Consider the following 16,904-nt stretch of genomic DNA (forward strand, 5'->3'; position numbering starts at 1 on the left):
GGTTGCATAAATGCGAGCAGCAAGCAGTTAGGAATAACTAAAGCAGCTTTAAATAAGGCGCCCTGTTTGGATGTAGCCATTTAGAAGCGAGGGGAGTGCGAAGGGAGTTGACAGCTGATCAGCTGACGCCCATAGCGGTTTGTAGCGCCTTGACTACTTGGCCTGTCAGAACTGACGCTGAGGCTCAATTTATCATTTTTGACAAAATGATTAGAAACATAGTTAGCATAACTGCTAGCAAACATTAGAGCCATTCCAACTGTCAGTTATCGTCAACTATCTACCTAAATAATTTAACCATTTAAACTATCCACCTATTTAACTGTTCAGTCATTCCAACTATATTAAACCTTATCTACCAAGCAAATAATTTAACCATATAAACTACCCATCTATTTAACTGTTCAGTCATTCCAACTATATTAAACCTCATCTACCTAGCAACCAATATAGTTTGTTTTTACTCTGTATATTTTACATCATATTTTTGCATTTTCATGCACTGTATTTCCTTCAGGAAATGCGTTTCTAGTCTTTGCTGTGTTAATGTATTTGATAGTCTACACCAGCGTTTCTCAAACTGTGGGTCGCGAGGAGACATGCCAGGTGGGGCGCGAACTGACGTGAAAAACAGGAGTTTTTTAAATGTATTTTTTTATCTGTAGCCTAGGCCCAGGTAGCACCCGATGCGCAATGGATGCACTGTGTTATTCATAGGGAAGCGCTCGTGTCAAGGCAGCTTATAGTCCCCACCTGAATGAGATTTTGAACGAGGTTGTGAGAGTGGTGAATTTCATCAAGACCCGGCCCTTAAAAGCGTGTCTATTCTCCGCACTTTGAGAGGAGATGGGAGCTGACCAAAAGGCTGTACTGTTTCACAGCGAGGCAAGGTGGCTTTCCCGAGGCTTTTTCTCCTTCTTGGAGGAAGAGCGCATGTTTGAATCTGCAAGCACGTTCACTAATGAACATTTCTTGACGAAGCTGGCCTATCTTAGTGATATATTTGGAAAGCTCAATCAGTTAAATCTCCAGTTACAAGGCAAAGACAAGCACCTAGCAGATAAGATCACTGCATTCAACAAGACGATTGTGTGTGAGATTAGGTGCAGATCTATTTAAAATCATTCTATTCAGCACATTTGTAGGCCTATCATATGTTGACTATTGATGAGATTTGTATATGTCTATGATCCTATTCACTATTCTCGACAAAATTTATAAAAATAAATATTAATAAAACAATTAAAAAAAACTTGTTAACAATTGGTGGTGTTGGGGGTACTCCGGAAGATCATAATGTCTCAGGGGGTACATGCCTGTTAAAAGTTTGGGAACCACTGGTCTACACAATGCAGAGAAATGAGCAGAAAATAAAAGGGAGACCACTGAATTCACAGTCTAATGAAGGAAAGACTTTCCATTGCATTGCTAGAAACTCATCGTTGCACCGTACCACAAAGATCAGGCGCTATCCACCTTAAGTTCTTGATAATGCACTCTCAAAGGATCAGTGTTAGCAGCGCGAATAACACTGTCGGTTATTCAAATATTTAAAATAATTTATATGCACACCCCTAATAAGTCCCATGTTTGAAATGTAATAAAATGCCATCATTGTTTCCTGTTAACTGATGAGAGTGTCTGCATTTTTCTTTTACAATGGTCACTCTGGATCCCCTGCAGCTGGTCATCCCACTGTCATGTGATGTTCTTCATGGAATGCTGTTTGAGGAGGAACCACTTCAAGAAGAAAAACGTATGAACCCTGGCTTCAACTCCTGTTTAGTATATTGAATATTGATTTTTTCATAGTTGATAATGGTCATTGGACCAGATGGTGGTACAACAACAATGTGATGCTTATAAATTACTGCAGTTGAACGTTGATCAGCTTTAGGCAATATAATACAATTGAATTAGCCTTCAAGGGATTTGTCGTTAGTTGCGTTTCCATCCAACTCATTCTTAAGCACATTCATTTTTACATACAATTTGGCTACAAAAGGCTAATTAAAAATGGATATTTCATAATTAAGGGTACAATTCTGAACAGCTGTTGGATCAATAAGTAGGATTGTGTATTCACATTTTAAGCTAATTTAAAATGTTTCCAGTCAGGAGTTCAATGGTAACTAGGTAGTGTCAGAGTAAGATTTCAATGGGCAGGATTCTTTTGATAATTTGATTTAAGTTGTCTTACTTGTGCAATTTACCCCTTTCTGAATGAGAATGAAGTGTTTATATAAAGTGTTAAAAAAAATTGCTTGTACATAATATTGGACGGGTGCATGCACCTGCAGATATTGTTTTAAGTATAATATGCAGCACAATGTCTGCAAGTTGTATTGCACTGTTGTTATCACACAAATTCATTATTTATGTCTTGACTTATGAAACTGCATTACCCCAGAAATAAGAGGGTCCATAATATTTGCATTAATATGGGATGAATATGAGGTTTAATTACTGTTTTGTTTGTGACTGATTTGGTCTTCAAAAACAAGTTGATCCTCCATTCATGTTGGTCATTTTGCATGACCAAAACAGTAGAAAAGCACTTCGACCACAGTCTTCTCTTTCATCTTGCAAATTCCAATATGCTAGTCCATGTGGTGGAGCAGAGTACATAAAGTGGAAACAGTTAGATCTAGATCCAGCTCTTCTTCCTGGATCTTGTGTTCTGCAGTGAGGACCATCTCCAGTTTTTAAAGTACAGATTTGTCCATTTTCATTGTGCCAGATTGAATTTACAAATAGACCAAAGTAAGCAGGGCTACCCTGTAGTTAGTATCAACAAGTGGGGCAGTGGTAGGATAGTGGCTAATGAGCTGGGCTAGCTTGCAGTTATTTGAAAAGTTAAGGGTTCAATTCCCAGCTTCCACGGTTGAACTTTGAGCAAGGCACTTAACCGTGAGTAAGCTTAAATTAAGTCCTACATGGGTCTGTTGGCCCTCTAAGTCAATGTAAATAGAAATTGATGTCCATGGAAATGGCAATGTTAGCCAATATATCTTTTTTGTATACTCCTACAGAGGGAGAGGAGTATGAAATCATTTAACTTATTTTTACTCAACTAATCAGGTTTCTCTCTAGACCCTTTAAAACTATTTTGGGAACCAGTGATATTTATGACATTGACCATTGTTTTTATTTCAGAGCCATTAGCTTTATTTTACTTTCATTTACACTCTGTCAAACAGCAGACATACTTTGGGAGATGGGAAATGGTTATAATCAAAGATGTTCGATATTGATTTTTCTTTCTTACATGGGAAATGTGTTTATCATTTGACTGCATCAATAAAAAGAGGAAAACTTCTGGTGTTGTCCACTTTTTTTGTTAAGATAATGAGGAAATCCTGAGAGAGAACCACGAAGGAACCATGGGGCATATTCTTGCATGCTCCTAAGTAAGAAGAAAGTGTACAGCTACATGCTTCAGTGTTCAAGTTTGATGTGGATGTCCGCAAACAGTATTCCTATCTTGTAATCTATAAGTATATAGGGTAACCTATAGATAAACCATCTCAACACATAAATATGGCTAAAATTTAAATGTTATTGGTTAGACTTGCATAATATCACATAACAAGCATCTGTGTGAGTTTAGTCCTTGCATGCTGAGATTGAGCTCATTATAAGAACTTATGACAGACTTGGAATCCTTCGGGGATCCGAGAATTTTGCCAGGGACATTTTTAAAATTTGGACTGATAAATACACCATTTTAATGCAGTGTGAGACAGAAAATGTAATCCTAAATCAGGCATCCTCTGACTCATATTATGAGCATTACCCAATACACACAAACTGCCTGTGTGAAAACATTTACAGACATAGGACATGGGCATCACCATACTGTAGGTTACCCATAAATGGGTGGTTGACATTTTAGGCTGAGAAAAAAAAAATCAGATATTAGGAGGGAAATCAGTCCTGTTGTAATTAAGCATTTAGTGAATTACGATTTTGAAAGAATTCACTGTTCCACACCATTCTTTTGTTGTGCAGCCATTTATGTCTCTTAGTCTGTGTTTTGATTATGTGTTAATGTATAATGTGTGTATACATGTGCATAATATATTATATATATAGCCACTAATACATACCTAATTAATGCCTGTATTAGTGACATGTAAGGCATGTGTTAAGCAACATTAATAATTTGTTTGGCGTGTATTCACAAATTTCTTGTTCATGACGAATTAGGCCTTTATTCTTGATAAAATCTTTATAATGACCTAGTAAGCCTTGATCTCTAATAATTAGTAGTAAGTACCAAAAGAGAATATGTATAACCCACTGCATGTATATCCTCAGTTTTTTGTTGTGTTATAGATAGATAGATACTTTATTGATCCCCAGCGGAAATTCAAGGTAGCATACAGACAACACACACATTCACTAAAAGCAGAAAAAGTAATTAAAAGTATATAATATAAAAAAACACAACTAAGCAATAAGGACAATAGAAGATAAAGAATATACTAAAATACAAATTATACTAAATAACACTTAATCTAAATCAATTAAAAAAAACAGTATCCACATAGTGGGTGATTAATCAATCAAGAGGCGCTTGCAATGACTGAGACAGGGACTGAGCCTGTGATTCTCTGTGCATAATAAGGTAAGGTAAGGTGCTCTGTGTGAATGAGTGTCATGGTGATGGTGCAAATGAGTAAGTCAAACAGTGCAAGAATAAAGTCTATATATCTATATATATAACTTTATTAAGAAAAGGTATAAGTGTGGCCACAGTTCGGCTGTGGCATGGAGGGAGGGGTTATGCATATGTGCATATAGCACGCAAACAGTGAGGCAGAAGACAGTGGTAAAAAGTGGCTAGTGGACAGACAGTTCAAAACATGGAGGGGGTGAAGAGGCAGACAAACTATGCGGAGAAGTCTATTTTTTCCTCTTCCCTTAAGTGAAGCATTGAACAGTTCAATGGCCCTGGGGACAAATGACTTCCTCAGTCTGTCTGTTGTGCAAGGCAGTGAGCGAAGTCTCCAGCTGATCAGGCTCTTCTGCTTAACAATAGTGCTGTGGAGTGGATGGCACTCATTGTCCAAGATGTTGATCAGTTTGTTCAGGGTCATTTTGTCAGATATTGAAGTGATGCACTCCAGTTCAGCTCCCACTACAGAGCCAGCTTTCCTTACCAGCCTGTCAAGTCACCCCGCATCCTTCTTCTTTGTGCTTCCTCCCCAACATACCACTGCATAGAAGAGGACGCTGGCAACAACAGACTGGTAGAATATCCTGAGGAGCTTGCTGTACACATTGAAGGACCGCAGCCTCCTCAGGAAGTACAGCCTGCTCTGCCCTTTCTTGTAGAGTGCGTCAGTGTTGGCTGACCAGTCCAGTTTATTGTCCAGGTGGAGACCCAGATACTTGTAGGTGCTTACCACCTCCATTGACCCCATCAATGGAGACTGGTAGCAGAGTGGGCTTAGACCTGCAGAAATCCACCACCATCTCCTTGGTCTTTGAAGTGTTGAGATGAAGATGATTGAGTTTGCACCATTGCACATTGGTATGATGCAATCTGAGCAGTAGTTTTACGTAGTGTCCTCTTAAAATTATTTTGAGTAAAATACACATTGTTATACTGCTGTCAGTTTTTATCCATTAAGACATCGAATTTGGTTTATCACATAATGCATCATATTACACAATATTACATTTTCATTTAAACATTTTTGCAACTCATGCAAAAGTTGCATGACCCTCCCTTGCCTGCTAGAAATTGTTCAATGACCCTCCGACAGAATTGTCAAAAAAGACATGACTCTCCCCTGCCAATTGTCGCTGTCTTCCGCCCGCGCTGCTTTGCGCCACGAAGACACACTGTGATAACGTTCTTAAATCAATCTTTCCTGGGAGCTTGCATGCTTAGGGTGACCAGACGTCCTCTTTTGCCCGGACATGTCCTCTTTTTGAAACCAAAAAATGTGGCGGAATTTCAAAGTCGTCCGGGATTTTGTTATTCTAGCCTCAAACATGTTTACAGCGAATTTGCATTGCTCTCTCTTTCATTCATGGATATATCTATGTCTTTCGTTCACATACTAGTCACGGCCTCCCCCTACAGTTCGCTTTGCATTGAGTGGAAAGTGTAGGGTGTAGAGCCTGACCTTAGCTACCGTCATTGGTCGATAGTAATCTCAAACATTTAATTGGTCACCTCAATAGCGCAAACTTCCTTTATTCGAAAATGAGTTATTGTCATTTTTGGGATATTAAAGACTTCCTTTATCATGTGGATAAATATCTATACTCAATTTGATTGTTTTTTCAAAAAAATAGAGGGTTGTGTTCACAGTAACTCCCAAAACCATACTGCCCTACAAAGCCAAAAGGCAGTAACTGACCAGAGTGTCAAACTGAGAAAAATGCAATGAAAATCTGGTGACTTGTTGCCATGATGAAGAAATATGTGTATATAAAAAATCTTGTGCTCAAAGTTGACCTTTAACCCTTATTTGTCAGATACTGTACTCTGCCTTTGTATTATGTACTAAAAATTAGGAGCATTCTACAGCATTATAAAGAGCCGTGTAATAAGTAAGGGATAATGTATAGAACGCCGGTCATTATGGGGAAAATAAGTCCCGACGAAAATAAGTCCCGACGGGGCAAACCGGACCGAACCGGTCTTGTTTCGCCCTGAAGGGATTTATTTTCCCATAATGACCGGCGTTCTATACATTATCCCGCTTATTATACGGCTACCTGCCAAAACGAAAAAATAAACTCCACGATATGTCTCTTTACACTTATTTGTTACGGTTTCGTCGTGGCTTTTGCTGAGAAACAAATAGTTCGCAACACACGCTGAACTTGAATCAAACATTCTTTAGAACTCAGCTGATCAACCGTCTGCTTTCCAATTCCAATGGAAGAAGTGACCGGAATACTTGCGGAGTGATATGATCAGCAGCACAAAACCCGTTGCCATTGACAGCGGTAATTATATGTTTGCAGCGAATTTATTTTACCGTAGAACGTTGGGAAATCCCATTCAAGTCAATGGAGCGTTCTACTAGCATTGTGAAGAGCCGTATAATAAATGGTAATAATAATGACCTCTAATAGTAAACAGAACGATTGGCTGTAACCACTGACTACATGGAGGATTTTAGTTACTGGCTACGTAGCAAGAACACCTGTGTTGCTGCCAGACTCTCACTGTGACTGTTCTACAAACGCCTCTGCTGGTCAGCGCGCTCTCTGGCTGCTCTGACAGCTCGAGCCGTCCCTGTACTGTTCTCTCCAGGTCTGGGACTGACACTAGACACCCAGGCCTTTTCTTCTTTGCCTGGCCCTTACGTTCTCAAATGTCTCATTACCAACAATACCAGTGTGAAAAGCAAAACGTTAATAAAAACTGTTATATGTAGTGATCGGGTAAGGGTGAGCCGCTTGAAGAAGACATTTTCTGGATTTAGGAGTTTTTTTTTCTAGGCGGCGACCATAGACACAGAGACATTCTCTGATAGACACATAGGGATAGACAGTAGCGAAAACGGAGATGGGGGAGGGAGGAGGAGAGGAGGGCATGGCCAATGTGCGTTTTGTCGTTTCTACCACTAGCAAATCATTGTTTTCCTACATGCTGCCCCCAACTGGATTGGCGTGTGGAGTGTGAATTAAATAAAACGAAATCCTGACGGATTGTGCCTTTAGGGATAGCCTGCACACTGACAACAGCAGATGTCAATAATCCTCTATCTACTGCAGCCTATATTCAGGTGAATTAAATATGTTGGCATAACATCCCAGATAGCAATTTCCTTTGGGCCGGATCCGCATAAAAGCCTTTAGATCCGCCTGTAGCGGACATATGGTATCTGACTGTGGGCCAGGTCTGTTCCCGATACAGGTTTCAGCTCTGCTAGCAATGCTGTTTTATCACCGGTTTACAGATTTGTCCCAGGTCCAATTTCCGCAACTCAACTGGAAGTCAGGAGATGCGTTTAAAATACAAAACACTGATTTGGCCCAAACCTGTAATACGGATATGAGCCGAAGGACCATTTTTTCACAGCAGACCCAGGTGGTAATGATATTAATTAAGGTGCTGATTCTAAATTGACTGTCCTTTCCCTACTTCATTGTCAACTGGCTGCTAAAGAAAAAAAAAGGTATTTTGGAATGGCACAAATTTAGAAACCATGGGGGTGCACTATGTTCCCATGGCCACTTCATTTCTACAGTAAGGCTGGAAAAGAAGATATAGTTGGCTCAATATTGATCATATGTTCGTTTCATTATTTTTATTATTACCTAGCAGTGGTAAAAGTAGTCAATTGTTGTTTGTGTCAGATCTAACAGTGCTATGAAACAACCCCATATTCTTGCCACGCATGAAGAAGTCCAAGCAGTAATGTTAATCAAGGATCTTTGGTTTGCTCACTATCAATCTTTTGACATGATTTGCCAGCCTGGGGTTGGATTAGGACAGCCCAACCTTTCAAGGTAGTATCTGCTTTTTATCTCTGTTGGTTTATTCAGAGACAACAACAAGCAACCGAGCGATTGATAACTTTACTATTATTTTCCAGCAACAACAACTAGCTTAACTTAAGCAAAACAGCTATCACAATAACTATTTTGGAAAAAAACAGTGATAACACTAACAGGATCACTGATGATAAAAAAATAGTGTAATTGTGACTTAGCCTATTTGCAAAAAGGAATAAATGTGGAATTAACACGACTTAAACTTTGTCTGGGATTGCACTTCTACAGCCAGGTTGTTGAATAAAAAAAATAATAAGACACTTATGTGTAAAGTTTTTTTTACCCCCCTTGTGTTTGTAGCCTAGCTTATGTTTACCAGTTGAGCTGTTGGGAAAACGTTACGAACTTTAGCCTGGGTGAACCTATAACGAACCTGTTAGCAAATGTGTAGCAAACAGATTTTTCAGGATAATTAGCCCTAATTTCCAATCACATTTCACATGTCAAATAAAGCCGGCTGATGTCTGATAAACGGGTCCGTACCACACACAATAAGCGGACCCGTATTGCATATGATAAACAGATCTGGAACACGTCAGTAACACAGACTACCATACGGAACTGGGCCAGTCTTAGCCCTTATTGGTACCAGATCCGTCAAACGGATCCAGACCAATTTTGGACCAATGTGCGTTTGGACGCCGGATCAGGTCCATTATGCAGATCCGTGCCGGACGTTGTGGTAGGTGTGGCCCAGTTCCGTCCCAGTGTATGTTTGCTATCTGGGATGAGGGATAGATGTAGGCCTATTTCTTTACAAAAGAAATATCTAATAATAACCCAGACAGCAAAATATATTTGGGCCAGATTTGGTCCAGATCTTCATTAGCATTTGGCGCAGATCCACTAAACGGACCTGCTCCGGGGTCATTTCTTCCAACGGGCCAATACCGGAACAATGCACTGCCTCGGCCCGGGTATGCAATACATGCAGTGCTACTAGTGGCTAGCTACAGACAAAGTGGGTAGCGCTAACATGGCTACGAATTTGCAGCGAACACATATTGCACACGATATTCAGCGGTTTTGGAGAATAATAAGCAAAGCTCACCAATTTAGCCTTAAAGCTCATGTTCACATAGTTGTGGATGCATGTTTAAAAGAACCTAGCTGCTAGACTACAAGCTAACCGTAGCTACTACCCAGCTTGTCTGGCACGTTTCAGGTTGTCAGAATTTCAGAGTAAACTAAGTTTGTAAACTTTCATGTTTAATACAGGCCTAAATATTTAGCAGACTAAGATGACATCAACACCAGTTTACATTTAAAATTATACTTATATAATGTACTTACCAATAATCACAAAGACGGTGCAGCCTGTAGTCTTCCACTCTGCATAATCGCATAATGTAGAGTTGCAGGTTTATGTGGGGTAAAAGTGTTCCGTTAGTTGTGGCGCGTCAGGTCTGCGCAGCTCCTGCGGATCCGGCCCACACCCGCCGGGCGGACTCAATTCAGTCGTGGCGCGTCTGGTCTGCGAAGCTGCCCCGGATAGGCGCCGCACCCGCTGGATGGACTGTCACAGTCAGAAGCTACAGACAAGTCTGGAGCAAATCTGCAGAGTGAGTGCGACTGCTGCACGAATCTGCTGATTCAAAAACGTATCTGGCACAGATGTAAATGCTGTCTGGGAATGGATTGAAAAGAGGTAGGCCTAATAACAGACCAGACATGATTGAATAGATATAAGAAAATGGACAACATATCCACATCAGTCCCCATCAACACAACTGTTTTCATAGGTCAGGACTATTAAGCTCTAAAACAGATTGTTCAAAATTATAGAGCTACTGTAAAAGATTCATGTATTTTCAGAAACACCTTGGATCAAATTTAGAGATGGGCTATGCAACATTAAAGATAGGTCGCCATCCAAATGTATCTTGCGAGTATAGAGCTCAACAGCCCCGATGTTATTGTAATTATAGTTTTTGCACATTTAAAACTTTCATGTTTTCAAAATAGTCTTTTGAGGCCAGCGAAACAGATGTCAGCGAAACAGATGTCTTCAAATCATTGTTTTCCTTGCTTGAAGGCGAACTTAAGAGTGATGTTAACCTATTTGAGTTTAACGGCGTGATTGTCGTGAGAGCACGATTCATTGGCGCTTGCATGTTCGGCTGCATGTCTACGAGCGCACCTGCCTACCATCAGGCTACTCAGCCACTAGAGAAAGAATTTTCCCTGTTTGTATGTTCACTCCAAGTTGGCCTACCATAACTTACCAACTCTGCACTGTAGACCCTAAACTGGCTATTTATATTTTTCTGTGAAATAAGCAAATGTATTTGTTCAACTGAAGCAGAATTATGCACTAGGCTACTTGGAATGTAACACAGATGTATGTTGCTAGTGACAAAATATTAACTTTCAGTGTTTTACAATGTCTTTGTCATGGGGAAGTGTTTTTCCCCATGCATTTATTATAGGCTACTGTCAGTGACTGCCGCGTGAGAAGCGGGTTCTGTGTTTCGTTCATTTCAGTGACTGACGCGAGAGAAGCGGGGTCTGTGTTGTGTTGCGTTGCGTTAATTTATTTTCATTGGGCATGCCCTGCCCTACCGTCCACAGCTCTTCAGTTCCGACAAAGCCGAAATTACTCCTTTTGAAACAATGAGTGCCGCGCGTTTGTATGGTTATATTGCTTGACGGGGGGATCCCAAGCAGCTTTCAGCCATAAGGCTACTTTGAGAACATTTCCTAATTCACCCAACACTAATATTCAAAATGTTGAAAACTATTTCGGCATAGCCTATAAGCAGTTTAATTAAATGTAATGTTAGTTGTAAACAAACGGGCTACTTGGTGAGGCTTGGCCTCACAGATGCGCTCGTGCCTTAGATGGCAAGAAAAATCTTCACCATATAGGCCACTGACCACCCGATTCACGTTGGCTGGGGGGCAGGGGGGGCCATCAGACATTTGTGCCCAGTTAATCCGGCCCTGCCCCCAACAAATCACACCTTCCCACCAGCTGTGACAGCTTAAAAGAAGTCAAGAGGACTCCTAACTCACAGACCTATTCACAAACCGGTTTTGTGGCATTTCGCCTGTTTTGAAATCCTATGCGACTACAGGAGCTTCCAATCGTGAGGAAGCAATTTTGCATTGTAGGCATAACTAACATGCAATAACGCCACCAACAACAACCAAAACTATAGGCTACTCATTGTCAACATGTAAATTAAATGTAACATTATTGTGAATCAAATGAAAATGTTCTCTTTTGCAAACGTAGGCATAGGCATAGTAACAGATTAATTTAATAATGTTACAAAGATACTACAAATGTTACTTTGGTCTCTGCTTTTATCCCAATCCGTGAATTAGTGAAACACACACAGCACACAGTGTACACACAGTGAGGTGAAGCACACACTAATCCTGGCGCAGTGAGCTGCCTGCATCAACAGCGGCGCTCGGGGAGCAGTGAGGGGTTAGGTGCCTTGCTCAAGGGCACTTCAGCCGTGCCTACTGGTCGGGGTTCGAACCGGCAACCCTCCGGTTACAGGTCCGAAGTGCTAACCAGTAGGCCACGGCTGCCACAGGTGTCTAACCCAATGCATAGCCTATTTACACAGAATAATGGTCGAATATTAGGCTACTGATGATCATTGTTATTTAAGAACATGCAGGCACCAAAAACATCTTGCTCGTAAAAAATCATCATACCGCACATTGTGGCGGGTCTGTTATTTAACCTACTTACTGTAGGCTGCGCAAACCACAGGCCTTTATTTTGTGCAAGCCTGCATTCGAGGCAGGCCTTCTGTTGAAGAATTTTATGTAAAGCCTGCGCTAACAGTAATCCTCCTGCCCCCGATACCACAGCTGTGGATAGTGTGGAATGTTCAAGTAATAACACAATCCAATGTGTGTCTCAATTGTCCTATTGATAGGGGATAGGCCTACTTGTTTATTTTTTACGTAGCCTACAATGGCCAGTTCAGACAAAGCCGAAATTACTCATTTTGAAACATTTGTATGGTTATATTGCTTGACTTAAATCCCAGAGAGTAGGCTACCGCACCCCACAGTGATGGGCCTAGCTAGCGGTCTTACGCGTTCAGTGTGGGGTATAAACAAGCTGAGAATTTAGCGGTGTCACGTCTGCCTGTCACAGACGTGGGGAGCTGAAGCTTGGGATACAGTTACTACTGTACAGTAACAGTATTTTATTTTACTTCTTATAGAATTTTTTTCTATAAGATTTTTTTCACTTTTATAAAGGCTTTGTTTGAATGCTGTTGGAACAAATAGTAGTTGATTATAAAGGCAACTTTCTGTTGCAATATTCTGTGTGTTCTGGACTGCAGGTAACTTGTTAAGCCAGTGGTTCTCAAACTTTTTCTTTCATTCCCCACTTTGATCAAGGGGGCATTGACTGATGATAGTGGAGATAACGTGTTATCCCGAGGCCTTTGCAAGTCAGCATCTCCGACGGTAGTCTACCCTATTAAAAATATAAGTTTTCGATGTCCCAAACGGAGAGCCATACTTTATTGTTTTAACGATCTCTATGCTACTCACCAAAATGTAGGCATGGGAACATGATGAAGTATCCAACTGTCGTGTGTTAAATTATTGTGATTACGAGCCAGTGGTTTTCAAATATTATGCGTGACTCGGACATCTAACGAAATGCAACAGACTCATATCGTCCTCGCATTCGCAAAATGAGGACATACAGACTGCTCAGATAACAGGTGTACCTCCAGTTATGCACGCAGCAGTTATCAGTCCCCTGTCCAAGAGTTCGAATCTGGGTTAAGCCCATATTTTGAGAAATGCTGAATAGACCACAACCAATTCCAATTCTTCAACATGGTCACCGTTAGACTAGAGGGGGAGAAAGAATGGGAAAAGATCTGGGCACAGTTCTTCCAGAGCTTCGTGCCAAGTAATAAGCGTTTCGAGATGTTTGTGTGAATGAAACGAAGCTTATAGGCCATAGTGTGACATGCGTAAACCAATGGTATAGAGATGACGCCACAGGGTTTTATTTAAGAGAGCCTACGTTTGTATGTAGGCAATTTATATTCACAATACTTAGGCCTACTAAAATAAATAGTATTTTATTTGTATTGGTTGTTTAGAGTAAAAAAAAATCGGTAGTCGCAAGTTTACAACCGGCAAGTCGGTCGGACTAAAAGGGGGAAAAAAAAAAAATTGGGTCGGTTCTAAATTGACAGGGTCGGTCGGGTTAGGCCTACGGCAAACAAAAATATGTTTAAGGATGGCCTGGCAGTGTCTGCAGAAGTTAGCCGAATGGAATTCTGCGGCATAAAGCAGATGTATTTGTTTATTGTACAGAAAAATAAAAATGACATGTCAAGCAGTCAATTGACTACATTGCAGTCAAGAAGTAGGGCTAATTAATTTACGAAACCAAAACGTGGGTCATAGTTGTCTAAGCCTCTATTGCGTAGCCTGTTAAAAACGTCGCCAGATAGTATTAAATCGGCAACAACATTGTTTTCTGCAGAAGCCTACCCAAGGCTACAGATTAATTCTGAACAGTTATTTCTCTACTGGCTCAATTATCACACAAGACACTGTTTTGATTTGCGTAGTTACGTTACCCCAACACTGACAATAATGTAGACAGCAAATTTCGGTTTCGATTTTCGTTACCACCGTGTAGTCAATCTTTAAGCCATACCCAAGTAGCCTAAATCGAGGTAATGTTTAATTATGCATGATTTATTTTGTTATTGAATTCGTAGGCTGGGATTACTCTCGGCAACAATTATGTTTAATGGTAGTAGATCCTGCTTTTTCAGAAGGGGCGGAAGGCAGAGCGATGTACAGTGGCTGAAAGTGGTACTAAAGCTTCACGCAGCTTCACGCCTCGTAATGCGCGAATTAAGTGGTCATTTGAAAGCGATGCCCACTGTAGTTAGGGAAAGTTAGGCATTTTTCTTATCCTTAAATCCTCAGGGAAACACCTGGAGAGCCAGTCAAGTTTGGGGTGACCAGAGGGTATGGGGGAAAAGAATGATTTTTTTTTACCATAGCTTTTGAGATGTCTAACTAGGGCTTTTTAGGGGTGCTGAATCTATCCCAGTCATTAGTTGTAAGTAAAAATAACTACAAGTCCATACAAAATCCATAAAACAAAACGTCCTTTAAAGTTCAGTTTAAAATTTAACAACCCTCATCCAACTTCCCTGCATCTCACTGGGATCTGTTGTAGGGACTAGTGCATAACTTTGTTCTTCTTGTTTCTATCCATACTCAAGGACATCCAGTGATGGACTTTGTAGCAGTAGCCAATCTCTGGTCTGGAGATATACCCACAAAGAGTGTTGTGCTGCAGCTCCTGTAGTCAGAGGCAGTTGCTCAGGCTTGATACTAGTTACAGTATGTTGTCCTCATGAGTTTTACATTTTGTTGCTCACCGTCCACCCGCATGCGCACACGCACACACACACACACACACACCTATGCACATTGACTCTCTCACAATCATGTTCACAACCACCCACCCCTACACAACCAATAATGTCATTCTTATTGACTGTATCATTTGCTTTTATACAAATAAATGGTTTATTCTTATAGACCAAATAAATCTAAACCATTGTGTGAGCTGCAGCACACATATCTCCAGACCAGACTTCATTATTAGTTTTTATGCATACGTTTATGTTGTTGGTGAGAAAGAGAATGTGAATTCTGTCAACATTCTAAATCCTGTTTCCTTTTTTACACTTTTTTACACTGATCACTAAATGTATCAAACCTTTTGAAAGATATTCCAATTCAGTTGTTTTGTTAAATAACCCACAACTTGCTGAACATGTCATACACTCTATTTTCTTTTCTTGTAGAGAAATATGATGAAAATTCATATTGTGAAAATTCATAAAATTCATTATGTGAAGGAAATTAAATTTTGAGAAATGTTGGATACATTTGGACAGGATTTTCAAAGACTGTTCATTACTATATCAACATTACCATATTTATTTTACATAATTTCATAGAACAAATCCTTCGGATTACAATGGTATGTATATCCCATTGATGCTATGTAATATAATAATGAAAAAAGTTTTTTTGGGTGAGGACGTCATCCAGCACCAAAAATGTAATGTTCGGCACGGGCACGAAAGGGTTAAGGGGAAAGGGTTGCAGGCCAAAATGTATCAGCTGTTCACTTGATTTGCCTACAGTATACAGAATAGAGGAGTATTATGTATGGTATGGATGAATATGGGACATAAGTTGATTGATTATATTAGCTATATGTCATGTACAGGGTATGCTTTTATAATATGTATAGTTTTGGCTGTTCTATGATTTTGGTAAAACCATGACCCATACATAGGCATCCATAGTTAATTATTAATCTTTATATATTTATCAGTATAGCATGCACCTTTGAGCCAGATGTCACAACAATAGAGTCATCTCTTTGGAGGCTAGCTGCATTTATGCATTTACCCTTTCGAATTTGGACATTATCATGTCCATCAATCTTCGACTTTGCCCTGAAAGAGATTTTCACTAAAGGACACATTCATTCTTGAATGAGCTCTTTCAATTGGGAAGGTGTGGGAAAGAATGGACTTACTGTATAGAGTGAAAATTAGAAGAATGAAAATATCTCTCTCTCCTTTGAGTAGAATAGCTGATTGAAAACGCAGCATGGTTTGATATTTAATGGAAATAATGGAGTGATAACAATTCAACAGAAAGTATATTATCAGAGAATGAGAAAGAGAATGAGATGTTAGACATCTTCCAGTCTGGATTCCGACCTAAACACAGCACGGAATCTGCTTTAATTAAAGTCACTAACGACTTTTACTATCTGTGGATGCAAAGAACTGTGCATTACTTATGCTGCTAGATCTTAGCGCCGCCTTTGACACTGTAGATCACTGCATTCTTTTAGAGCGCCTTGAGCACTGGGTTGGAATTTCAGGTACTGCACTGAAATGGTTTGCCTCCTTCTTAGAGGGAAGAACCTTTTCAGTTTCTTTCAATGATTTATCTGCCCCCTTATCTTATGGTGTTCCACAGGGATCAGTGCTTAGTTGTATTTTATTCTCACTGTAGATGTTGCCACTCAGTCAAATTATGAAAAAGCATGGTATATCCTATCATTGCTATGCGGATGATACACAACTGTATCTCCCGTTTAAATGTGGTTCCTCTGGTGCTATAACCCCATTGCTTGATTGCCTAAAAGAGATTAAACAATGGATGTCGACCAATTTTTTAAAACTGAATGAAAACATTCTTATTTTTGTCTTTAAAGCTTTAAATGGACAAGCTCCCCAATACCTAAGTTAGCTTGTACACTTTCACTGCCCTCCCAGAACTCTGAGGTCATCAGATAAACTACTGCTCTCAGTACCTCAGAG

The 16,904-nt window shown here is 40.0% G+C and overlaps 1 protein-coding gene across 2 annotated transcripts in view; it reads left to right on the plus strand.

The window, feature by feature from the left end:
* LOC121685572 (LIM and calponin homology domains-containing protein 1-like) overlaps window positions 1-3,319 on the plus strand; it is a 79,946-nt gene extending 76,627 nt beyond the window's left edge. For both annotated transcript variants that reach the window (XM_042066176.1, XM_042066181.1), the window contains one exon: window positions 1,684-3,319. In XM_042066176.1, the coding sequence (XP_041922110.1) occupies window positions 1,684-1,706 (23 nt within the window). In that variant the 3' untranslated portion in view covers window positions 1,707-3,319. The remainder of the gene's footprint in view (window positions 1-1,683) is intronic.
* The last annotated feature ends 13,585 nt before the right edge of the window (window positions 3,320-16,904 follow it).

The sequence above is a fragment of the Alosa sapidissima genome, chromosome 2 (genome assembly GCF_018492685.1).
Source record: "Alosa sapidissima isolate fAloSap1 chromosome 2, fAloSap1.pri, whole genome shotgun sequence".
Classification (NCBI taxonomy): Eukaryota; Metazoa; Chordata; class Actinopteri; order Clupeiformes; family Clupeidae; genus Alosa; species Alosa sapidissima.